This window comes from Lissotriton vulgaris, chromosome 5 (assembly GCF_964263255.1).
Source record: "Lissotriton vulgaris chromosome 5, aLisVul1.2, whole genome shotgun sequence".
Classification (NCBI taxonomy): domain Eukaryota; kingdom Metazoa; phylum Chordata; class Amphibia; order Caudata; family Salamandridae; genus Lissotriton; species Lissotriton vulgaris.
This window is the reverse complement of record NC_141693.1, coordinates 516802133-516829568: the sequence shown is the minus strand read 5'-3', so window position 1 is coordinate 516829568 and position 27436 is coordinate 516802133. Positions and strand designations below refer to the sequence as shown.

Below are 27436 nucleotides of genomic sequence, written 5' to 3'. Positions count from 1 at the left end.
TTTTGTGAATTTCACTCATCTCTCCAGTATAATTTGAAAGACAACCAATTATTTTTGCAACACTATACCCTTTATCTTGCACTTTCCTTTTTAAAATCTACATCCTATGTCATAATAAAAGGTATTATTTGAGTAATAACTCATGCATTCGTAGGTAGTCTTCTTATTTTGGTTACAGGGTCATTACATTCTTGCTGTTATGTATGACCCATGGGGATGGTTGAAAAAATTCTAAAATATGTTTTTATAAATACTGCTAAAAACTTTGCTGATGCATTGCGGTAATCACTTCTAGCAATCTTGACTGGCATTCCTACAAATATAAATCTTGTCTGATGTGGTCAATATTACAGCACTAATAACATTAGTAGCTCAGTAAGATTTTCATTGAACATAAGTAGCTCATACTGAAGTTTGGAGACACAGATGTTTGTAACGTTAAAAACACTTGATATGCGAAGTTACATATAAAAGTGTGAAATTGCTAATTAAGTAGCATTTTTGTCTGTACAAGAAATACATTTTTCTAGACTTCTATTTCTTTAGCCCTTGATTGTAATTTTTTTTGAGATTGGTTCAGTGTCTTTAAATGTCATGTATTTGAGTCAGATACAATAAATGCTAGTAATTAAATATAACTCCATTGATTGAGATTGAATGATGTATTAAATGAACACTAAACAGCATATCTCATAAGATATTGTTGGAAAGCTCAATTAATGACATGAGATAAGATAATCTATTGTAAATTTTACAGTTGGGTGTGTTTTTGTGCTCCCATCATATGTGCATATATCAATGTCTATTTCAAGCATGCGATTTATTTGAGGAGTACCATAAAACAAAAGGAAATATCAATTATTTCCAAACAATGATATTTTTTATCAATATTTAGTATCACATTATAGAAACTTTCCAGTTCGTTTCTTGGTGGAGAGAATTTGAAAAATTAGGAAAAGTGAAGCAAAACATCTCAAGCTTAAAGGTAAATAAATATTAAAGGCTACTTGCCGTTTTTTATAACAAATTAACAAAGTCCTCTTTTGTTTTTTAATTTTTTAATAATGCTTACACTTCATTATGAAGAACTTATTTACAAAGAATTTATTGTTTTACAGTGATTCAGTGTGTTTTTAAAATTTCATAAATTATTTAATGCGTTTTAATGATGAATATTTTGTAATATTTATAATTGCATGCACATGCAGAACAGTAATCACAGTATCCTAGGAAGCAGGTAAATAAATGCATTTTGGATTTAATGTGAATCACTAAGTTTTACTCTAGTTTCAATCAATTATTTAGCTAATATGTGCCAATAGAGATAAGGATTGACTAAATTTGCACATAAATCTCATAATTGTACGACCGGAATAAAAAGTGGTATAACATTTATACTTTTAAATGTAGATTGGGGCAAGCAGACCCATGCTGCTGCACCACTCTGCTTCTGCCTCATTGTTCCGAGTGCTTTTTCATGCCTTTCTATCATTTGTACTGCTTTTATCTTACATTACCCCAACGTTTGCCTTTTTTTAATTGCTTTTACCTTCAACTGAACCATTTTTCTGAGTGCTTTCTCATGCTGTTCTCTTATTTTTCACTGTTTTACTCCTTCTGTTGTCTCTGTGTTTCTGAGAGCTTTATCCGCAAAGTAGCTAGCAACTCCATAGTATAGAGACATTAACGGGTGATTTGCCGGATTGAAACATCCTTATCGATTGATTCATTAATTGATTAACTTCATATAATTGTTGACCTGTTGGGCATCTCTAACGATCTGTAAGTATCTTTTCATAATGGTTCAGATATGTAAATCAAATTTCCATGTTATTCTTAGATTCCAGGTTGACATTGTCCATCATCTTTTAGGAATGAATCCAGAAAAGCTCATCATTCCTTTGCCAAAAAAATCTTGTATATGTTTTATAATTTATGAAAGTAGCATTATGTTGATAACAAACTCGCAAGCATATTGGCGATTATGTATCGCAAACATTTTTAACTTATGAGCAGTTTGAATTAAAGAAATCGAAGATAATGGAAAATGTCTGGTCACTCATGCTATGCGCTGTTGTTTTATGTCATGTTAAGTGTACTTTTAAACCAACATTTCACCCAGTATGGTATACTGGGGCATATGAGCAAGTGGGTCTGGCTGGCTGGTGCCTACGTGAAGAGCTTTAATTTGTATTTCTATATAAATTACAATACGGAGTTGGCAGGCCTCATGTGAAGTAGATTAGGAGCCAGAACGAAGAAGGTGAAGCAAGTGACTTTGGTTCTTCAGATGTGGGTACCAGTGTTGTTCAAAAGGTTGGCTCTGCTGAGTTGTCTACTGGTGGTGTGAAATGTGATACGGACATTGGGGTAAGTGTATACTAGTCAGTGAAGTTTTTTGTATGTATGGGTGACTAATTAGAATAATGTGTGCATATTGGTAGCGGAAAATGTTTCTCCTTTATGTCTGATGGGATGTACGGTGGTCCAGTAATCATGGTAGGAAAATTGTGTTTGCCTATGCCCATAGGAAATGAGGTACATCCAATATCATGTATAGTGTGAGTTAACTGGTGTAGCATTTCACCAAATGGACTTTTTTTTGATCTACCGCGAGGTCTGCTACAATAGTTTCCATGAAACATGAAGAACTTCACAACAAAGCAGGTGCAAAAAGCCAATTGTGCCCTTTGACACTGTGTGTTATATGCCCCCTAATGTCTATATGACTTTTTTAGGTCAGTAAAGGGGGTGTAAAATATTATTTGTTTAGCATTGTTTTCTATTTTCATTTTGTAGGACATTCACAGGGACAGCATAGTTTTTTTTCCTCGAGTTGTTGGCGGAAGTTCACCAGAAACTGGAAACCATTTTATTCTCTGGGTATGCCAAGTTAAATTTACATTGGAATTATTTCAAATCTAAAGAGTTATTGAAAAAGCAGCAGTAAGACTACGAAGTAAACTGATTTTCAAATCTGTACTGATAAACATCATAAGCAGTCACATTGGCACACCACTTTTTTGAGAAAGTGAATTTGTGGGTGCACAAAGTGACACACATCAAAAAGATTTGAGTCACAATAAAAGTTCGAGTGTAAAAAGAAAGTATTCTATCTGGTATTTGAACAGTGGTGCTGTAGTGCAAGTTATGAGCACATACATCTTTTTTGAATAGGTACAATAAGATATGTACTTTGTTCAGCCTTTGCACATGTCAGTGGACAGCCTCTATACTGCAGGGGTGTGCATTTTAAACTTTGTTAGTAAAATCTATGCTTTATTGAAGTAATAACTCATTGATGTTTTTTTTAGTACATTTTAGTTTTTTTTTTATTTAATCATCGCTTATTGATATAATGGCTTTGCAAATATATATATAAATGAATGAGTATTCGACAAACATCGTATTGTTTTTTTATTATTACGTTTTGATGTATAGCAATATTTCACTTGATTTTTTGCAGATTTTTAATGGCAAAACACATATAATACACATTTTTGATTCCTTGGCCAAATATAAAAGTATTGATGCTAATGACATGAACATCCTTTGGTAAGTATCACCAGCACACCTGTAAAATTATTATTATCAATAATTGTACAATAATAGTATAACCACTGTGGTATATTTATCAGAATTGTTCCGTTGTTTTTTATAATTCAGTAATGTTTTCAAGAACATATGGGATCTTCAACAGTGGAAAATAGAATACCCAATACAATGGAAACAGACAGACAGTGAGAGTTGTGGTGTATTTGTCTGCACTGTAAGTTTACATAAATAACTTTATTAATTGTCTATTATTCATTTCCATGGATACACAACAGCATATTTTTTTCTTCAATTATTAGGCAGCTGATGTTGTCAGTCGGGGTATCTTAATGTCATACGAAGAATTATCTGCAAATAATATGCAGCACCTAAGAAGATACCATGCTTCAAAACTCATGTTGATTCTTCGAAAGCAGGCATGAAAATTTATTCATTAATTAGATAATGAATACTAATAAAATATTTCAATTTTTTCCTAGTGTAATAATACAATTTTTTTTAAAGAATTTGGTTAACATCATACATCCAAATTTGATGTGTGTACACATAATATTTATTTCACTGATTATTGTTGAATAAAAAAGCGCATTTTATGTGGCAGGTGAGAAAATGAAATGTTACTTTGTGTAAAATAAATGCAAAGGACATACTATACGTCAGTTGAATGGTGGATATGAGATCATCAACTGTACTCAAGAGTTATAATCATATTTGGTATTGGAATGTCACTTCTTAATTAGGAGAAACTTGCCCCATGCATCAGCTTCTCTTGAGAATAAAATGTCATACTATGTAGCTCTGCATTATTTGTCCTCCTGTTACAATACAATTGATAAACATTATGACTTTTCTTTTCTTTTCAAAACATGCATTGGTTCAACAAAATATGATAGTATTCAAATGCAGCTGAATGTTTAAAGCCATGATGTGAACATATGTCAAATCCACTTATCACAATTTATCAAAGTAAAATGTCAACAAAAATCATTTTTGGATCTAACTGTAGCTCTGTCTGAGTTTGAAGTTGTGGATTGAGTGACAATGATTCTATTGTTACATCAACAGCAGATTTAAAATAAAGTATCATACAAAATAATAAATTCCATTACATTAGGTACAATTATCAAAGTTTTTTAGATGTGTTTAGATTATTTTGTGACATGACTTATCAATTTTATGTTAGTATTTTATGTAGTTACTTGTAAGTTAAATTAGCAATCAATTATTGTTGTTAATGTCTTACCTTTAAAAATTTCATTTTCAAATAAATTATGAAGTACTGTTTTTTTGTTCAAACGCCAATCTTGTCAGTCACAATTTCCTGAGAACGGTTCTTGATATTTTGTTGTGAATTGTTACTCCCATGTCAAAACATTTTATCATGCCAAAATAGAGCACATAGGCATTTATGTCCGCATGTAGTGTGGCACCATATGCTATTGTACTCACTACATTTTTTTACCATTAAAGAGAATAGTTTGTCTTTGGCAGAAAACCATTTCAATGACAGCAAAATAAGAGAAAGTTAAGTGCATGCTTTCATAAGTGCAAACTATGTGAACAAATACCATTGGGGAAAGCAGCGTTACTCATAGTGTAAATCACAGCTATACACTAACCGCACTGAACATAAACATTTAAAAGTATATTGATCTTTTATAGGGCATTAAGAAGGAGAAGGTAGCCCCACTTTCCAAAGAGAGTGGTCTGAAAACCGAACAGTTATTGCAAAAAGAAGAGACTGCAGGAGCAGAGCAAAGTGTTGTCCAAAACAGGGAGACAGGAAAGAGCCTAGTTCGAGGAATCAATGGCACAGAATGCATTGCAGCAAAAGAGATGGTCTGCCTATACCAAGAGAGTACTGATTTAAAAAAAAAGTAAGTTAAGTAACGTCTGTTAATAATATAGCTATATATTATATAAATGTTAGTTTGTGACAGTGACTAGTACTTGTATGTGTACACAAATAAAAACGTGCAATTAAAATAATAATAGTTTTTTACAGGGGAATGCATGCAAGAGAATCTATAGTGATCTTGAATTATGTTATAAATATGTAGCTTCCGTCCTAAGCTGGAAAAAAAAATAAAGCACGCTTCGAATTTTTATTTCCATTTTGTTTATGTTGTTCTGAGTTTTGAGATTTGGAGATAATGTTAACAAGTACCGGGGGCCATATTCACAAGGAGGTTTATCTCTGCTTTTTTGGCTTTAAAAGCCAAGAAAGCGGAGATAAAATTATCTCCCTATTAGCAAGCTGTCGCTAACACCAGTTAGCGACAGCTAATAGGAGATAGCGGCCATCTTCAAACCCGCTTTGCATGTCAGTGATATTTATCACTAATGACATGCAAAGTGGGCGTGCCAAGATGTTAGTGACTGGAAACATCGCTATCTCCTATTACCAACTTTTTGAGATATTAGTGAAAAGCAAGGAATATCTCCAAAAGCGAACACCTTTCCAGGAGCAGTTCTTAGCCATGTTATCCAATGGGAGTTTGATAACATGGCTAAGAGAATTAGCTTGGTAATGCATGAATATCGCTGACTTTTCAGCCATATTCATGCATTGCGGCCATTTTTTATCGCATTTGCGATAAACCTTGGTAATACCAAGGTTTATCTGCGCTAAAAATCGCCGCCGCCCGGCGATACATTTTTTGTCTCTAACCAAGCAATAGCGATAATTATCGCTATTGCTTGTGAATATGCCCCTCAATGCCTGGAAAAGTGATGTAAAAGATGGACATTGTATTTTAAAAATGTTATAGTCACTGTAGTAAATGTGTTCTCAAAATATATTTGCATCAACAGGTCACTATATCCCAAAGAACAAAAACTAGAATGGATAGAGTGCGAAAAGTGCAAACAGTGGTTACATTCAGACTGTGCAGATGTGCCAATTACAGAACAGTTTGTTGACACTCCATTTTATTGCGGATGCCACAAAAAATTTCCAATCGCATTGGACAGGTAAATATACAGTTTAATATTGAATATATGTAATTATTTAACCTGCTTATTGAAATTGAAGGTGCAAAACTATGAGTCACAGTAAACTTGGATTATTGAAAAGGTAGTTTGTACTGCATACCTACACATTTATATTTAATGAATGATTCAAGTGATATCTTTACTGTTCCTATTACCATGTTTGCATGGTGAAATCCATAATAAATGATTAGGTGTAGATATATCTTCCTATATAATTGGACAATACATTGAAGGAAAATATGAGCAATGGAAACTTCGGAAAAGTAAGTAGTGATACTTGAAATTCCCACATTTGAAGTACAATCGAAGTCACCAGTTGAGGTTAAAGAAGAAACATTATGATTAATAGTTGAGGTTTAGAGGTAGGATGTTCTGCGAAAAGTAAAACATGCAAGACGTTGAGGCTAAAAACTGTTAGGTAGGACAATTGCTACATTTAAACAAACTTAAATGTATGCACATAAATTATTTGTCATTCAGCAGCATTCGAGAATTACTCACATGAATCTATAAGTGACATAATTGGTATTGTGTATTCTTAGAAATCTTCTTAGCTTTTAGAAATGTTAGTCAATACTTCACAATAAACAAGTCTTTATGAGATGATTTATTTTCCTTTTATAAAAAAAAGAGCACTATGTAATTCACAACAAGAAAATTTTATATTAAAATTTTGTCACATAATTATTGAATTTGTGGTTAAGAAATGCACAAGAAGAATTCCACAAATTCTGAATCTGTTGATGGCATTGATTGTAATGATGTTGAATTTTTAAAATATGATGATAATTGAAAATATTAAAAAAAGATTTTATGGGATAGGCATTATTGTATTAAAAATAATACTGAATAAGTATTACTGTAAAAAGACTCATACATAGACATTAATTATATTCAATGGTTATGTTTTTCAAAATAAAAGGTTAAATTGTCAGACAATCGAATAATATGAATTTATTAATTTGTAGGCTTAAAAAAACCTTGGAAGACAGAAGCATTGTGAATTTACTTACTGAAGATGAGATAAAGGCTAGTATAAGATAATGAGTATTTCTATGATTTTTACATTTTGTTCGTTTAAAACATGTATTCATTAACACCAATGTACTGAAGGGAAATACCTTCAGCAATTATATGTATTATGTTCAAGAGCCATGACATAAAGGAAGGTGGCATGTTGTTTGAAAATTTGTAAAAATGTTGAAAAAAACTTATCTTTATTCATTTCTATCTTCTCTGAAAAAATGTTTTTATTACTTACTTTACTAAGTAATTATGTACCTTCTAGTGATATAGCAACTTTTTAAAAAAAAACCAGTTTACTTAATGACATAGTTTGGTCATATGCATTTTTTAATTAGTTGACAGTGTTCTCTCAATTTAATGTACTCAAACTCATGGTCAGGCTTCCAAATGAGAACCTGGCGATAATTATTAGCGGAACATGTGGATAGGGGTTAAGTATATAGCAATGTAATTGAGTCTTAAAATAAATCGAGGCCTGAGATAATTGAAGAAAAAATTAGTAACTAAATAAGGAAATAATGTGAAGTACTTTGGTGAATATCATAAAAGAGCATGTTTTTGACTCATGAAGTAATAAACAAAATGTACTACAAGACCCAGAGTTAAAAAGGTTTGATGCAAGCCCATGGTCACAAATTACACGTCTATTTAGAATCAATATTTCGTAATATTAATATAGTACTAATAACAATCTATAAAATGCTATTTAGTGTGTTAGCCTTGCACTTTGTATCAGTACATTGAGTGTGACCCACATGTCGATATTTCATTTATGTGCCTACTAAGAGAGTGTCGGGTGGGTTTTCGTAGGGGTGGAGGGTGGGACCGGTTGTGAACGGGGTTTGTTAGTTTGTTCCAGTACATCGACCAAATGAAAAATCGAATTCACTATGTTTCTATATATGCTTGGAGCAACCGCATACATATACCAACGGAATTTACACTGAGATTACATGAATGAAGTTGTATGCTATTACTGCTCTCAAAACTATGCTAATAAACAGATTTTAAAAAAAAATGCTATTTACAAACATAATTGTCAACTGTAACCTAACCTATTCTTTCCTCTGGGGAGGTCTCTGTCCAACTGCGGAGGGTGCATCAACTGTCATACAGTGTAAATGTATGAGAAATTTGATATATTACTGAATGATTCTATTACGTTGTGTAATCATTAATATAGTAACATACCATGCAGGATGTCTACAAATAGCAACATTTTTAAATTGTAATTAGTATCTGGGTGCCTGGTGAAATTTCATTGATATTCCTTCAACACAGCTTATATAAGCAGTTACTAACTTAGATTGAGTTACAACAAATTTAATATGTGTATATTAAACATAAAAGTGACTCCTACTTAACAGAAAATATAAAGGAGACAATTGGTATATAGTTGCGACCTCCTTGGCTGAGGAGTGAGTGGGGTAAAATTAAACTTACATTTACACCGTCCGGGTCCAGCATATTCTCTGCTCCTGACCCTGGCAGTAACATGAACCAAAATCAGGCAGTCAGAGTCCCTTCAATAAAGCAATCATAGTACTCCAAGCAGCATTTTGATTGTTGCAGATGCCGCCAAGCCAGCGGCTTATAGAGAGGCCATGTTCTACATGCTGCCTTGCAGCATGCATGGAGCAGGACAGAGTGTGCATGACTAGTTTGGGTAGCCCCAGGGGGCTGAAAAAACAGTCTTTGCACATTAAGTATTGCTCAGGCACACCGCTCCTCCCCTTCCTTTTGCAGAGCCCACTCCGCCCACCCATCCGCAGGCAAAAATAAATAAATTGATAATAAAACAAAGCTATTACCATTTTATGTTTCTGCTTCTAGAACTGTGTGAAAGCAGTAAGGCAAGACTACTCCTCCCTAGTAGAGGAGCTCCCTCTGTTAAAGTAAGCATACATTTTCATCAGGACTGATACACAAAACCTTTGATATGATTATATGTAGAATGTTTCTGCCAAATACCTGGTTTACTCTTGAGTTACATGTATAAGTTGTCTTACTCCTAACATACTCCATGTGTGTGAAAGTCAAGAGTAACTTAGTTCTTTATTTTTTGAGCTTGTGCTCATATTAAAGAAAGTTGATTTTTTTCAAGTCTTTTCAATAAGTACAATGAAGTAGAGCTGACTGTATTTATAATGTATAGTTGGTTAGTTAAAGACAGCTGACAACAAAACTTTAGGACATTCTCTGCTACTTGCTAAATGATAATACGGTCAAATTTGAGAAACATTGATTTGTCTAATTGTTGATTTGTTTTTTATCGTTAATAGGAACATGCAAACAATATTATAAAGGGTAAAAAGAAATCAAATAGAATGTTCCTTTTTTCAAACCCTACATTTATGCCGAAATTAAAACAAGAATTAAATAGGAGGATGACAATATTCAATGAAAATGATGTGAGTAAAGTATTATCTTTATCAACCACACTTTGTAATTGAATTATTATATGAAACAACGTCGCTAATACCAATACTATAACTATTTTGTATTGCAGGCAAGAAGTCTAACGGAACAAATAAAGAAAGTTCTAAATTTTTCAATAATTAGCCGAAACACATCACTCATGATTGATGTGTTATTACCAGAGGTGAGAGTTTTCGGTAATGAAATGATCACTGCTTTTCTAAATTGTGAATTTAATAAACAAAATAAATAATTTAAAAGTGTGTTTAAAACTTATTTGTGGTTAAGTATAAGAAATATAAGTAAATGCATATAAAATGCAAATAAAAAGTAGTTACATTGTTAGCCCACACAAATGACAAATCTGAGGTGAAGAAGTTGATTTTAAGATGGGAAACGTTAGATTTTATAGCACCTCATGAAATGCAGACGTGTGAATTAAATAACGCATTAACATGTGGATTGAATTGCACCTTCATAAGCATTGTGCAAATTGTTTATATTTGTATTTACTGACAGAAATGTCATAAAATCTACATAAGAAAGTAAGATTAATACAATGAGAAGATATGAACGATTGAAGATGATATAATGGAGAAGGAGACCGCCCGCCATAAAGACGGGGATCCAGTTGGGGGAATTAGGATGTGCCCGCCGCAGTGGCGGGCACACCCTTCAATTGTGCCCGCCGCAGTGGCGGGCACACCCTTCAATTTTAGCATTGTGGCGAGAGGCCTAGCCTGCTCGGGAAGAAGGGGCAGAACTTTACGCAACATGCGAAGCAGCATCATGCACGTGGACGTGATCTTGTTCACGTGCATGTCCAGCTTCAAATAGGGCCAAATATAACCACCAAGTTGCCAGCCGACTCGGCGGCTGACACAGTCTCGGGGAACAACGGGGGCCAGAAGTTCGCCAGGAGAACACGAGGAACCCGGTCCGAGGAGCAGTACAGTACCTCAGTCTTGGTACTGTTAAACTGCAACGAGTTAGAACTGAGCCAGTCAGCTGTGGCTGACATGTATCGATGGAAAGTCTCCAGTGGGACCGCGTTCTTCCCTTCCAGCAAAAAGACCAACTGGGTATCAATCACATAATTAAATGCCGAGATACCAAATGATTTAATTAGTTGGACCAGAGGGCGGAGGTAAAGGTTAAAGAGTATAGGGCTGATGGCAGAGCCCTGTGGCACCCCATGCCCCACTCTCCGCACCTCCGAGCTGAAAGGTGGTAACGCCACCACCTGATGCCGGTTGTCCCTTGCACTTGCCGTGACACCACACTCCTCCAGCCTCCTGATAAGGGTAGGATGGCTGACCATTTCGAACGCGGCCAACATGTCGAGCAGCACCAAAAAGGCTGCCCGACCACTGTCGACCCGCGACCGCAAGTTGTCAAGCACGGTCACCAGCGCGGATTCCGTCCCATGTGCTGGGCGAAAGCCAAACTGTGCCTCATCAAACCAGATGTTTTCTTCCAGGAAGCCAGACAAGGAGCGGGTCACTAACTTCTCCATGATCTTAATGGGGAAGGGAAGAAAGGAAATGGGTCGGTAATTAGACAAGCAAGCGGGGTCCAAGGTGGATTTCTTAAGGAGAGGTGATACCACTGCCAGTTTCCAGCACTCCGGGAACGTTGCAATATCAAACGACTATAGACAGATGGAGTACAAGGGCTGGAAAAGTTCGTCCTGAAACACCTTCCAAAATTTAGGGGTGAGTGGATCAAGCGGGGAGCCAGATGACACCGTCTGTGCCAGACTACAGAACTCCTCAAAGTAGGGGATGGGAAAGCAGCTCAGCTGGGGTCGACTGGACACAACGTCCGGAGCTCCCAAGCTGAGAGCAAGACCCCTCAGCTGGGATCGACTGGACGAGTCCGCCGGAGATACCAAACTGAGGGCATGACCACTCAGCTGGGGTCGACTGGACGACACATCCGGAACTCCCAAACGGAGGGCTGGGCCACTCAGCCGGGGTCGACGGGGCGGTACGTCCAGAGCTCACAAACTGAGGGCAGGGCCACCCGGCTGGGGTCGACTGGGAGGCAAGTCCGGAGCTCCCAAACCGAGAGCAGGACCACACAGCTGGGGTCGACTGGGCGAGCCGTCCGGAGCTCCCGAACCGGGGGAGGAAGGTACTGGGCTCAGTAAACATTCCAAGATCTTAACGATCTTCTCCTCGAAGGCGCAGGCCAGGGAGTCGCACAAGACCTGCGACGCAGGAACATTATTGACCGTCATGAAGGATGAGTCAGGTCCCTAACAATTTTAAACAGTGCTTGCAACTTGTTGGAAGCCTGATTCAAGGTGGCTTCCAGATAGGACGCCTTAGCCACCTTAATCTGTGTCTTATATTCCTGCAGGGACTGCCTAAAGATAGCCTTCGCCGAGTCAGAATACTGCTTCCTCCACGCCCTTTCGGCGCATTTGCAGCTAAGGTTTAACTGCCGCAGGGCGTTTGTATACCAGGGGCTCGACCGATTCAGCCTGCCCCTTGACCTACGGAGTGGCGCTACCTTGTCCAAAGAGTTCGAGATGGACTGACACAAGGTGGTATAGCTCTCTTCCACTGAGTCACTCAAACTGAAGTTGCCCGGTAGTAGTCTGGGCAGAGGCGAGGCTTTTAGGAGTCGAGACCAAGGTCTGCCCAACTTAGCCTGTCTAGATCCAGCTTCCACCGAGGAGTGATCCCCCAAATAGAGGGAGAAAGCAACCATCGAGTGATCCATCCAGTATTGACACAAGATGTCATCCACCGACACAAGTTGGGTGTCTGCGAAAACTAGGTCCAGAACGTGGCCCTTCCGATGTGTGGCTGACCGGACCAGCTGTTGCAGCTGGATGTCATTGCAGGCTTGGGACAGAGTGGAAAGCGCACTGTCCAGCGGGCCACCCGACCACAGGTTAAAATCCCCTAAGACCACTAGCTTAGAGGGGGTGTTAGAGAGGTCGTAAATCAGGTCAATGAAGTCAGGGAGGGAAGGTACATTGCCAGGCGGACGGTAGCACAAAACGCCCGAGCAAAAAGTCTTCTCGTGATTTTTAAGAGAAAACCCCATCAATTCAAAGCCCGACACCTCTCTAATCTTAAGCTGGGAGAGAGCTAGCATGTCTCAATAAATTAATCCAATCCCACCACCCCGGTTCTTCACACGAGGGGTATGGTTGATCTTAAACCCTGGAGGCTAGGCCAAAAACCCAGTTCAACCTCACAGTCCTCCCGCGTCCAGGTTTCCGTTAGAACCTGAACATCGAGCCCCGCGGACTCGATGAGGAAGGCGATGTCCGTGTGGTGCTTACAAAGGGACCGGACATTAAGCAGCCCATAGGAGAGGTGACAAGACATCTGAGAGGTGAATCTACATCTGAGATTGCTTTTTATGAATGTATGCTGTCATTGAGCATGGGGCTGTGAAAAAATGCCTTGAAATTTAAGAGGGATAAAACACATCTTCTGACTTAGAACCTTTGTCAATAACTGAAAATAGTAATTGATGCGCTTCTACTTTGAAATGGGCTTCTACACCGGCACTTAATCTGATATAGCACTGTCTTTCTTCATAAAATTTTAGTTGACTTTCTAAAAGCAAGTAAATTTAAATTTAGTGTCCTGTTTTTTCTTTTTGGCTTGCAAACCTGGGTATGAAACATAGTGCTACCATTCTTTCTCAGGTAAACTAATGCAATGCACTACATTTGGCTTCTTTCTTAAATGTTTGGCCCTGTTTGCAACATGTTCAGAAAAGGGCAGTTAAGACTACACTTGCTGTAAATTGACACAACACGGTCACCCAGACATTGTCCACAGTTTACACTGTCCAGCATTAACTAAGATAAAATCCAAACCAATCTTTAATATCGGCTGATGCCCTGTTACTGGATGTTCCTCAAATTAAGTTTGCGCGTAAGGGAAGGAGATCATTAGCTTTTCAGAACCAACGAGGTATGTAAGACCATTGCACCTGCAGGTTGAGCACAATAACCTACAAATATTTAAGTTTCCGAAAACTGGTATGTTCAAAAAAGTAGTTGTGTCTATAGTCCAAGGCATTCTTTATTGTATATATTTTGTACAAATAGTTTTTCTCTACTAAAAAGGCACAAGCATCTTTCTGAAAAATGTCAAAGTAAAGATTATATACTTTTTTTTGTGACTATTGACAGGTAATTAGTACTAAATTGATGCAAAGAGTTTACATTTATATGTAATATTTTGCAAATATTTATTTAAAACAATTTTTATAAGGTTTACTTACCTGTTCCCAACCTAAAACCCAGGGATGCTAATTTGCATTAGCTATCCGGCAAATGCCAAGTCACTCCTTTGAATTTGAAAAGTGTGAAAACTTCTCACAGTGCAGTAAAAACGGACTTGCATGACCTTTTGTGATTACTGACAATTTTGTTGGTATTATGTTTACAATGGCATAATAAAGTTTAATACAGCTTAAATAAAGGCTTCCCCAAAGTAATTATTGGATAATGGAAGCTTTAAATGCCATATTGTTAGTAATCATGCTATATTTGTGGCCATTTATATCATATTTATGACTAATCTTGGAATAATAATGTCTATGACTGACATGTTGTGAAGGATGTTATCATTATGATGGACATACATTGAAAAGTTGTGTACCTGACAAAACAGTGGACTTTCTTGAATAAAGTAGTCATCTTGAGCATTATTGAATAAAAATCTGGCATGTGAAAAACTAAACCTGGTCAGGCCAAGCAGAAAGTTTTAATGAGATTAGTTCGCATTATGAGAATCACAAGCGGGCAAATAGGGGTTATACTTGAAAAATGTTTCTGAATTAAAAATGTAGTTTACTTTTATGCCAGAACATTATTTAATTTGATGTGTTTAACCGTTATAAGATGTTCATATTAAAAAAGAAATATAATGCATTGTTATTGAAAGGGATGAAAATATGAGTTGGTGTTTAGCCATCTTCTGTGATCAGGTGGCCAATATGAATATTTGGGCATGTGGTGCATGAAAATGTGGTTATACACTTATAAGGGTATTGGGAAAGTTTCCAAAAACATAAATGTGAACAAATTATTTACCCCTTCTCTTTACAAGACATACCTTAAAATTTGTGATTATTATGATAACTGCCAATAATTCATTACATGTCACCTAAATAGCATTTCATCTAAAACATATATCATTGCATAAAATAATATAAATTAAAATGTGCTATTTAACAGTGTATGCACATTAACCTGAAAGTATGTAGGGTTCGATTATTTAGCCAACGATGGTAAAACATTGAAAATTAAAATAACCAGGCATTTTCCATTCAGAAACACAAAAGGCAAACGGATGTCCTTGTATGTTTAAATTGGGTGTAATCAGACAACTTGTAACAGGTTCAAAACTTTAGGTAGGAAGGGTAATACTAAATATAGAACTGATGAAAGACAACAAAAGATAAGCAATATTTAAAATCTGAAATAGTTGTACATTTAAATGTGTCTTTTCGTATAACATGAAATAAAAATGTTTGCAAGAAAAGAATAAAAATTAAGAAGCTTATCTTATTAGAAAAAGCTAATTTGCAACATTTATTTTGCATGAAAGTTTTGAAAACAGAAAATAAGTGTACACACTTAACACCTGCTTCTTAATACATCTTAAAAATGTATAGTTCTGAAAAATAAAATAAAATAGAAAAGTAATTATTGTATGGAATGTTTATATGGTATGATTACTTTCCATGTAAGCTTATTAAGCTAAAAGTATGTTGCTTTAAAAGTCAATTTTTTCTCTTTGCAGATGACAATCAAAATTCTACAAAAACATGAAGATTTAAATAGATATGAAGCAGAACTTGTACTGATGAGAGGGGACTTCCTAGACTCCAATGCAGATGAAGTAGATGATGTTGAGACATTTGAAAAATTGAAAATGGGCGCACTGAAATAAATTTTTTGAATGATTGCCTTGTTTATTAAAGTGAAAAATTTAATTGTAATTTTTTGACTAATTGAGTAAATTATTACATGTAACTTTAATAAAAAAATTTTTTTTTAATATTTATTGACTAAAATACAATATGTATAACTGTTTACTGAGGTTCAATTATAAATAAAAGCTTAAAAAGTTGTTCTTTTTAGTAATGAGATAAAAATACTATGAAGATATTGTCTGTGATGCCTATTGTGATTATGCTTCATTTCAACATAGAATATTTATAAACAATTGAAACAAAGAACTTGTAACCATAAACAATAAGAATTGTATTGAACATCATTTTTGATTTGATGAACATAGAAATTAAAATGAATACCAGATTGTGCAATGTTATCATTAGGATTCTACATCAACTACAATTTCATATTATTACTAATTGAAAATACTATTAATTTAGAATGCACTGAATTGCTGTGTATATTTGTTCAAAAAAGCTGGCAAATAAAGCTAATGTCTGACAAAATTAAGAAGAACAACAAATGTAGTGGACTTTATGGAATTAAACAGTGCAGTGTAAAAAAATAACCTGCGATTTATCTTCAGGAGTTTTACATCTTTTGCATTACATATACCCAAAGTCTTACCATATCGGTTACTGTTGGGTGTACTACTCTATACGTTAAACATGCCTCACAGTTGAGATGAGCCTGTGCTCCTATTTTCAATACGATGAAATTGATTGATTTTATTTTGACATATTTAACCTTACTTCTAAGCCCCTAATGTTGTGCACAAATTGTACACAAGGCCTTCAAGTTAAATGTCACTGTTGGACTGCAGCACTGTGTTTCCCATCCACTAAACTTAAGGTTTAAAAAGAAAATGTGTGAATACCTGTAGAAAAGTGCAATAGAAAATATTATGGCTGGGGAGCCTTACCAAATAATGTTATATTTATATCCAAAAGATGGTCCTTGAATTCACAGTAATACTTATTTTTCTCGGTCCTATGAAGTGAGTGGCTAGAAGAAATAAGGCTTAACTAGAGGAACATGTAATTAACACACTTTCCAAGAAATACAGCATCAATCTATATACAGTAAGCTTAATGTTATCTTAATGTAGCGACCAAAAATAACAGAATTGCATGTTTATAATAAGAGTTATGGATTTTTAAAGGAACAAAAAATCAGTGCTGAAAAAGAAATTGACAAAATAGCATTGAAGTCAATTGCAAAATCCACTAGTGACAATAGGTCACTTGCAGGTCGAGACTGCAGCGGCTCCTCCAGCAGAGTGAAACAGAGTGACCACACTGCTGTTTGAGCAGCGCAAAAAAAAAAAAGAAAAAACTCAATGTTATTATCAGATATTTTTCAGTGTGAACTCAGAGCAAGGTTAGGGTGGTGCGGGGCTGGGCTATATGAGCCAGTGGGAGGAGAAAATATGTACAACATTACTGCACATGTCAGTTTAGCCTGCCAGCCAGGTGAAGAACTGTCCTAGGCTTCCATGCACTGCCTGAGCAGCCAAACAGGGCGCTGAGACTAATCTCGAAACTGCTGTATTGCTGGTGACAGCAGAGTTGTGATTGGCTTAGGGGATTGTGTGAGCCTGTGTGCTTCTGTTCCATGAAGCCAAGAAGACAAGACGAGAAGAGTTTGGAGTGTAACTGCACTGTAAAAACCTGTCTAAAGTACATTGCATATCCCGGCAGTGTGTACGGGAAAGTGCAGGCCTTCTAGAGGAATAACAGCTTGGATCAGATTAGATCTGGGCTGCTCATCCCTCCTACATGAGACCAGAAGTCCCGACATTATGTGGCTTAAAATAAAAGGTCAGAAGGGTGGTGATGTATTGTAGCTCTTTAAAGTCTATATAAGAGGGAAAGCAAATGGCAATTAATCGACCATAGAAAGACAGCTAGAAAATCAAATAAACAAGTGCCCCTCATTTGATAAAATCATTGCGGCCGGTGACTTTAACTGCACATTCGAGCCACTAAGCAGTGAAGATCTCCTAGGGATAATTGAAGAGGATAGCAAATGGTCAGTGCCCCCCCCCTAGTCTTACCACCGGTTAAAAGATGGTCTGAGATTGTAATACAAGTTAATACTATAATACTAGAATATGGCATAAGAGACACAAATGGCAGAACCCTATCCAACATCAGGGGGAAAAATACTTACAATAAACTTGCTTGCCCTTCCAGCATTGATTATATCTTGGTCGACTTACGCCTCTGGCCCAATGTCATGAACATGGAATTGGGCCTAACTATTGACAGTAACCACAACCATCTAATATTAAACTGAAAAAATCAATGGGCCCATCCCAACAAAAATTCTAATACCATTGGGAATTACCTTGTATCCACAAAGGAGTTAATTCTATCTAATTGTGGTAGGCGTCTAAGATGGCCCAAGGTCGCAGGAGAGGACCAAAAACAAAAGAACATCTCCTCAATATTAGTGTCAAAAACAGCCGAACTCAAGGCAGCTTGAGATAATGTCCGGGGGGTGGGGGGAATATCCACATAATACGCCTTGAGACAATTGCTCCGATTGGTGCACACTTCCTTGAAAGACGACGCAGTGGCCCCACTAGGAGCCGAACAAAAAGCTCCAATTCATGGTACACTGAGTCTTGCAGGGAGAAAAGGAGCAAGTACTAATATCTGCGGAAAAGGTGAAAAAACACACAATAGTAAAAATAGCGAGGATGGACTACAACATATCAGTAAAGCAAGCAAAACGTGATTGGGAAGAGGTACATTAGGAGGACATGAAAGTTTACTGTTTCAAGAGGGATTACGCCTCCTTTTGGGCTCTAATCAAGATGAGAAATAGGAGGGACAACATCCCAATCACGAACCATATTGGTGATGAGGCCTGGTGGGATGACTTTTCCCGACTGGACACGGAAGAACTAGAGGCCCTACCTCCCTCTCAGTTGAAGAGAATTCAGGTTCCACTTACAATTGAAGATACCAATCTCTTCCAAATGAAAGAGATTGCGAATGCAATTAAGTGTACTATTCCTGCAAAGGCAGCAGCCCCAGATGGTATACTGGGTGACTTGCTGTAATTAGAACTACAGAAGTGGGCCCAATATATCCTGCTTTTAATCAACAATATAATGAAAGGAGCAGAAGTCGCTATATCTAGGAAAGGAGCAGAGGTCATAACTATATATAAAAAGGGAGACGGCGAGGACACTAACAAATACAGGGCTATCACCCTAATAGATACCATGCAGAAAGTGGTTGGCAAAGCCCTTGTAAATAGGATTCAAAATTGGATGGAGGAGGAAGATGATCTTTCCACCTATCAAACAGGTTTTAGTAAAGGTACCAGTACAGGACTGTTTACATTACTTTGTTATATTGGAAAGTAGTCATAATTGTCATGGGAAGTCTATACTTGCGTTCATTGAGCTTAAAACCAATTATGATTTAGTGCTGCAAGAGAAGCTATGGTGAGTGCTCCAGGAAATTGGCTTACCCTCATACCTTTTAAATATTTTAATACGCCTCCATGATGAAACCTATGCCCGAGTTAGATGGGGGCTCATGGGAAAAGTAAAGACAAGATACAGTTCAACAGGCGGTTTGCCAGGGCTGTGTGATGGCTCCTACCCTCTTTTCACTTTATGTAAATGGAGTGGTTAGTTTTTTTAGCCAATTTCAAAAATAAAATTGATCTAATTTTTGAAGGGAAAAAAAACCATACCCTACTGTTGGCCGACGACACTATTTTAATATCGAAAACCCCAATGGGCCTCCGGGAACTCCACACCCACTTTCAATTTTTCCTGTACACAAAGGGGCCTAATGATAAACATCACAAAGACTACGTTTATGGCTTTCAATGTGGGCAAACATTTTAATAACACTCTCACTAACAATGGTTTACACCTTAGAGAGAGTCCATTCCTTTGATTAACTGGGTATTAGGTTATCAAATAAAATGCAATGGGGGACTCACATGAACAAAATGTTACTGAACCATAAGAGGGTGGTGGATTCCATTGGTAGGGACCAAAGGTTAACGTCAAGTAGACTGGTAGCTCCTTCACTAGTAGTCTATAAAGGTAAAGCTGTGAGGTCAAGAATTTATGGCGCTGAACTTTGGGGCTTCGAAAAAACTAATGAGATTGGACGATCTGGTATCCGTCACTACCAATACACCACTCAAGCCCATACTCTCTGACATGGGCAGACACACTTTTAGCGAGGTGGATATACTTTGCCCTATTCTATACTTGATAAGACTAAGACGCACCCCAGAACTCCATAGCTATGCGACGGTCCTTTCTGAGCTAATTACCCTTGATAACAACAAAGGTGTTAAGTGGCTTAAAGATCTAAAGGAATTACTGACCAAGCTGGGCTTAGCCAAAGCTTGGGCCAAGCAGGTCACTCCGACTAAGAGAGAGTTAAAAAAGAATTACTGGAACTGGGTAAATCACCAGGTCTTACATAAACCAATGCTTGTCTGACTATTTGAAGAGTTCATCCAGCATAAATCAGTTTGATCCCTGGAACGTTATCTAGATTTTATCAGGAAACACAGAGACAGGGCACTATATATGCAGTTTACATTAGGGTCAGTAAGGCTAAATACCAAACTGGCAAAATGGGACCCAACAACATCCAACCTATATAACTGCCCCTGCTGTGATGCACAACAAGAAACTGTAGACCATGTAGTCTTTGCTTGCCCAGCCTACAAGCAAGCAAGGGCCAAATGGATCAAGCCTATATGTATTATATTTGGGCACTAGAAACCTCCTTGATGCTCTACGAATCATGAGAAGTGACTCAAGTAGGTCCTCGCTAGTATGTGGTGTTACAAAGTACCTGTGGATTATCCGTATAAGGGCACAATTAAGGAGTAATGTGCAAATAAATACCATCTAATCTGTGGATCGGAGAGATAATTTACACATAGGAATTATTTGCAAAGTACTGAAGATTAACTGTTTTGTATGGGACATGTGTTTTAGCTAATCTGTAATTTTAAACCTAATGAGCAAATGCCAATTAAGATATTAAGCGTAAATTTAGAGTGGACGGTATAGCCAGGTTTTAAAAACTTGTTTTTACTATATGAAATATTCATTTTATATACTTTTATGTGACTGTGAAATGCTTTTATGATAATTGCTATCGAATAAAGCTTATGCAAAATGAATGGGGAGCATGGAAGAGTTCCTGACTAAGTGGCTCATCCGGCTGGCTACTTCCATAGTTGTTGTCCTATTATTTTAACCTCTATGAAGCACGCATTGGAACGAAAAGCTGAGGACGCGGAGGGTAGGGCGCGCCGCAGCAACATTAGAGTCCTGGGTGTGCCGGAGCGATTGGAGGCGGGGAATGCCGAGCGCTTCCTGGAGGACTGGATTCAGACTCAACTGTGCCCGCATGGGCTATCAAATGTATTTGGCATCGAACGAGCGCATAGGGCCATGGTACCCCCCCACCCGGGGGAGCCTCCGAGGGCATTGATTGCGAAGATCCTGAACTATATAAGTCCGGGATTGCATTCTGAAGGCGGCGAGGTAGACGGAGTCTCTCACCATTGAGAACAGCCACATATGCATCTATCCTGATTACACCCAACAGGTGCAAGAGCAGCGAAAGGCCTACCTGGGAGTCAAGCAGAAGCTCCAGGAGATGAAGCTACAATATATGCTGTTATATCCGGCCAAGGTCAAGGTGATATCTCAGGGCCGGGCACATTTCTTCGAATAGCCCGCTGAGGTGTGGGAGTGGCAGGAGATACAGGTGTGACGACATGCCCACGGGAGAGTGAGGGGGGCCCCGTGAGACCTGGGGGAACCATCCCCAGAGACGACGATGCGGAAGGCGGAGCCGTTGGGACCTTCCTTGGCAAGGGATGGTCCAGAGTCCTCGGGCGCATCCGCCCCTGGGGACGTGTTGGTTCCAGATACCCTGCAGGACATTGTGCCAGGTACAGACTCTACGGCTCCGGTGATCCCAGAGACTGGAATGTCTGAACTGCTGCAGGGGACGGCTCTGTCGTAAGGTACTGTTGGAGTGAAGAGTGTTGTGCTCTGCTTTGGGGGCTTTAGTGCTGGGCCTTGAGTTTGTATGAGGTACCTGGGAGCCGTGCTGTTCGAGCTTGAATGACGGAGAGGAGCGTAGGACCTGTATCCCGTTGGAACGACCTTATGTGGCGGTGTCTGTCTTTATTTTGGCTGGGGAGGGCCCTGCTTTGGGACTGATGCCGGCGGCCAAGCCCAGGTTCATTTCTGTACGTCTGGGTCCCATCGGGAGCTAAAAGGGGGGTGGGTGGTGTTTGGTTGGGTGTGTGTGTGTGTGTGTATTGGATGGGACGAATAGGGTGGCTGTGTACATCATGGCACCAGCAGGGGGAGGGCAGGATAGCGTGTTTTGTTGTTGCTGTCATCTTGCTCGTGGGTGGGGGTGGGGGTAGATGTTATGGGGGGTTGTGGGGTTGGGGGGGCTTGGGGGGTTGGTGGGGTTGGGAGGGGAAATTGTTGCTGGCATCGAGAGTACTGTGTTTCTGTTATTTGAATGGCTGATCAGATGGGCTAGGTCCCCCGGCCTGGATGCTGGTTGGGCCCGTGGGTGGCGGAACACGCCGTTTGTAATATATGTCCAGGTTGGGCGTGATCTCCTGTCATGGGTTTAAATTCTTAACTTGGAACGTGCGTGGATTGGGCACTTGCACTAAAAGATACAGGGTCCTTTCATTCCTCCGACGCCATGGCGTCTCCATTGCGTGCCTCCAGGAGACCCACTTGAACGAAGAGGGTGCCCAGAAGCTGTCCTAAAAATGGCGGGCCAGATGCTTCATTGATCCTATTCTACCTATGCCAGGGGGGTCCTAATCTGGGTGGCACCTGGGGTTCCCTGTGCCGTGATTGTGTAACAATAATAAATGCATGGGGCTAGTGGCAGACTGTATGAAAGGAAGGGCTATTTGTATTTAAAGAATGTAAATCGAAAGAAGATTTCTGGTATCTACAGTCCAAAGACAATAGAAATTGAGGAAGGACTGACAACCTTATTCTATGACATAGAAACCTTTGGCTGGGGAACTTTCAGCAGAGTAGGTGGCTCACTGTGTGTGTGCAGGGGCTTTGAGTGAGTTTTGACCAGGGTTCAAACCCCAGTTGGGGAAAATGTTTTTTTATTTATTTTTTTTTATTTCTAAATTACACAAATGAAAGCTGTGCCTTTGTAAATGACCCCCTAGCAGTATCTGGGAGAACTATGGCCTCCTTACTCATAGTGCATGTCAGGCATTGATAATGGCATCCTGTGTGGCACGTGGATAGGGGGGACAGGTTTGCTATGAAACAATCACTTATTTAGTGGAATGAGAATTTAGGGATGATTGTGTAAGAATTGGAAATGCATGGGGCTAGTGGCAGACTGTATGAAAGGAAGGGCTATTTGTATTTAAAGAATGTAAATCGAGAGAAGATTTCTGGTATCTACAGTCCAAAGACAATAGAAATAGAGGAAGGACTGACATCTTTATTCTATGACATAGATACCTTTGGCTGGGGAACTTTCAGCAGAGTATGTGGCTCACTCTGTATGTGCAGGGGCTTTGAGTTAATTTTAACCAGGGTTCAAACCCCAGGTGGGGAAAATCTTTTTTTTTTTTTTTTATTTTATTTCTAAATTCCACAAATGAAAGCTGTGCCTTTGTAAATGACCCCCTAGCAGTATCTAGGAGAACTATGGCCTCCTTACTCATAGTGCATGTCAGGCATTGATAATGGCATGCTGGGTGGCACGTGGATAGGGGGGACAGGTTTGCTATGAAAGAAATCACTTATTTAGTGGAATGAGAATTTGGGGATGATTGTGTAAGAATTGGAAATGCATGGGGCTAGTGGCAGACTGTATGAAAGGAAGGGCTATTTGTATTTAAAGAATGTAAATCGAGAGAAGATTTCTGGTATCTACAGTCCAAAGACTATAGAAATAGAGGAAGAACTGACATCCTTATTCTATGACATAGATACCTTTGGCTGGGGAACTTTCAGCAGAGTATGTGGCTCACTGTGTTTGTGCAGGGGCTTTGAGTGTATTTTGACCAGGGTTCAAACCCCAGGTGGGGAAAAGCTTTCTTTTTTTTTTTTTTTTTTTAATTTTATTTCTAAATTCCACAAATGAAAGCTGTGCCTTTGTAAATGACCCCCTAGCAGTATCTAGGAGAACTATGGCCTCCTTACTCATACTGCATGTCAGGCATTGATAATGGCATGCTGGGTGGCACGTGGATAGGGGGGACAGGTTTGCTATGAAAGAAATCACTTATTTAGTGGAATGAGAATTTGGGGATGATTGTGTAAGAATTGGAAATGCATGGGGCTAGTGGCAGACTGTATGAAAGGAAGGGCTATTTGTATTTAAAGAATGTAAATCGAGAGAAGATTTCTGGTATCTAAAGTCCAAAGGAAATAGCAATAGAGGAAGGACTAACAACCTTACTCTATGACATAGATACCTTTGGCAGGGAAACTTTCAGCAGACTACGTGGCTCACTGTGTATGTGCAGGGGCTTTGATTGAGTTTTGACCAGGGTTCAAACCCCAGGTGGGGAAAAGCTTTCTTTTTTTTTTTTTTTTTAAATTTTATTTCTACATTCCACAAATGAAAGCTGTGCCTTTGTAAATGACCCCCTAGCAGTATCTAGGAGAACTATGGCCTCCTTACTCATAGTGCATGTCAGGCATTGATAATGGCATGCTGGGTGGCACGTGGATAGGGGGACAGGTTTGCTATGAAAGAAATCACTTATTTAGTGGAATGAGAATTTGGGGATGATTGTGTAAGAATTGGAAATGCATGGGGCTAGTGGCAGACTGTATGAAAGGAAGGGCTATTTGTATTTAAAGAATGTAAATCGAGAGAAGATTTCTGGTATCTAAAGTCCAAAGACAATAGAAGTAGAGGAAGGACTAACAACCTTACTCTATGACATAAAGACCTTTGGCTGGGACACTTTCAGCAGACTACGTGGCTCACTGTGTATGTGCAGGGGCTTTGAGTGAGTTTTGACCAGGGTTCAAACCCCAGGTGGGGAAAAGCTTTCTTTTTTTATTTTATTTTTTATTTTATTTCTACATTCCACAAATGAAAGCTGTGCCTTTGTAAATGACCCCCTAGCAGTATCTAGGAGAACTATGGCCTCCTTACTCAGAGTGCATGTCAGGCATTGATAATGGCATGCTGGGTGGCACGTGGATAGGGGGGACAGGTTTGCTATGAAAGAAATCACTTATTTCGTGGAATGAGAATTTGGGGATGATTGTGTAAGAATTGGAAATGCATGGGGCTAGTGGCAGACTGTATGAAAGGAAGGGCTATTTGTATTTAAAGAATGTAAATCGAGAGAAGATTTCTGGTATCTAAAGTCCAAAGACAATAGAAATAGAGGAAGGACTAACAACCTTACTCTATGACATAAAGACCTTTGGCTGGGAAACTTTTGGCAGACTACGTGGCTCACTGTGTATGTGCAGGGGCTTTGAGTGAGTTTTGACCAGGGTTCAAACCCCAGGTGGGGAAAAGCTTTCTTTTTTTATTTATTTTTTTATTTTATTTCTACATTCCACAAATGAAAGCTGTGCCTTTGTAAATGACCCCCTAGCAGTATCTAGGAGAACTATGGCCTCCTTACTCAGAGTGCATGTCAGGCATTGATAATGGCATGCTGGGTGGCACGTGGATAGGGGGGACAGGTTTGCTATGAAAGAAATCACTTATTTCGTGGAATGAGAATTTGGGGATGATTGTGTAAGAATTGGAAATGCATGGGGCTAGTGGCAGACTGTATGAAAGGAAGGGCTATTTGTATTTAAAGAATGTAAATCGAGAGAAGATTTCTGGTATCTAAAGTCCAAAGACAATAGAAATAGAGGAAGGACTAACAACCTTACTCTATGACATAAAGACCTTTGGCTGGGAAACTTTTGGCAGACTACGTGGCTCACTGTGTATGTGCAGGGGCTTTGAGTGAGTTTTGACCAGGGTTCAAACCCCAGGTGGGGAAAAGCTTTCTTTTTTTATTTTTTTTTTTATTTTATTTCTACATTCCACAAATGAAAGCTGTGCCTTTGTAAATGACCCCCTAGCAGTATCTAGGAGAACTATGGCCTCCTTACTCAGAGTGCATGTCAGGCATTGATAATGGCATGCTGGGTGGCACGTGGATAGGGGGGACAGGTTTGCTATGAAAGAAATCACTTATTTCGTGGAATGAGAATTTGGGGATGATTGTGTAAGAATTGGAAATGCATGGGGCTAGTGGCAGACTGTATGAAAGGAAGGGCTATTTGTATTTAAAGAATGTAAATCGAGAGAAGATTTCTGGTATCTATAGTCCAAAGACAATAGAAATAGAGGAAGGACTGACAACCTTATTTTATGACATATATAGCTTTGGCTGGGGAGCTTTCAGCAGAGTAGGTGGCTCACAGTGTATGTGCAGGGGCTTTGAGTGAGTTTTGACCAGGGTTCAAGCCCCACCTCGGGAAATTATTTTTTAATCTTATTTTTATTTTTTTAAACAATTTATTTATTTTAGCAGAGTGAAAGCAGAGTGAAACATAGTCCTTTGGAAATGCTCAAATGATAATAATGAAAGACCAAGTAGAAAATCTATGGCATATGTCACATCAGATGTGGCATATGCCACATGACTGAGTGACACGTGTCACATGCCAGACTTGGGCTCCAACCCCTTCTCAAATATCATGCAATAGGAAAACAAAACCGCAGCTTGGCTCTCATCTCAACATTATATTTTTTAAGAGCCGATGAGGTAACTGCTCGCATCGAAAATATACTTGTTTATGCATTCATTAACTGGACGTCTGGGTTCACTCACGAGCTGGCTTTCAGGTTTCAGTCAAAAGACCAAACGTAGAATGGAACGTACGTACCTCTGAATACAGGATACCCATGGCTGCTCCACGCGGGTCTGGAAGAAACTAATGCAGGATTCTGGGATTGCAGGGGTTGCCGAATTAGAGGCGAGGTCTGCTTGCTTAAATCCAGTCGTTTCAAGAGGGAACTTCTGCCTACAAACTCACGCCAACCGCACATTCTTTGTTTTAAACCTTCTGCCAAGCTGGGAGTGGAAACCCGCCTCGTGAAAGAAACGTTGTGCTTGCAAAAACCCAGCCCTGTGATGTCAGTGTCCGTTTACACATCAGGAAGACGAACTGGGGCAAGCTGCAACAGGGGAGGAGGTCTTTCGCAATCATGTTCTAAAAGCAATACGGTACGGCTAGTAAAAGCGAGATTTGGAAAAACATGAAGTCATTATACCCGTAGTTATGTGGATCGCTTCAAACTCGAAAAACCTATGATAGCTTCTCACTTGGCAAGAAAATATTTTTCTACTTTCAGCTTTCTTTTCCCAATATATTGAATGCAATTCATGCTTTGGATGGTTAGAAGTAAAATGTGGAGAAGGAAATTAGTGAAAAAACTGAATAAACTTGAGGTT

At 38.7% G+C, this 27436-nt stretch overlaps 1 protein-coding gene and 1 long non-coding RNA gene across 3 annotated transcripts in view; one reads left to right on the top strand and one right to left on the bottom strand.

Annotated features, from left to right (window-relative positions):
• The window catches only part of ANKRD22 (ankyrin repeat domain 22), a 268125-nt gene extending 240929 nt beyond the window's left edge, over positions 1-27196 (bottom strand). Inside the window, exon 1 of the mRNA XM_086921946.1 lies at positions 26868-27196. Within this exon, the coding sequence (XP_086778072.1) occupies positions 26868-26888 (21 nt within the window). The 5' untranslated portion in view covers positions 26889-27196. The remainder of the gene's footprint in view (positions 1-26867) is intronic.
• On the top strand, positions 5382-15866 carry LOC147711165 (uncharacterized). 2 transcript variants are annotated; one of them, XR_015295665.1, is made up of 4 exons: positions 5382-5432; positions 6370-6528; positions 10085-10177; positions 15777-15866. It is a non-coding gene; the product is annotated as an uncharacterized LOC147711165 (long non-coding RNA). The 2 variants fall into 2 exon arrangements; XR_015295666.1 differs by lacking the exons at positions 5382-5432; positions 6370-6528 and adding an exon at positions 9921-9986.
• Positions 27197-27436: the final 240 nt, after the last annotated feature.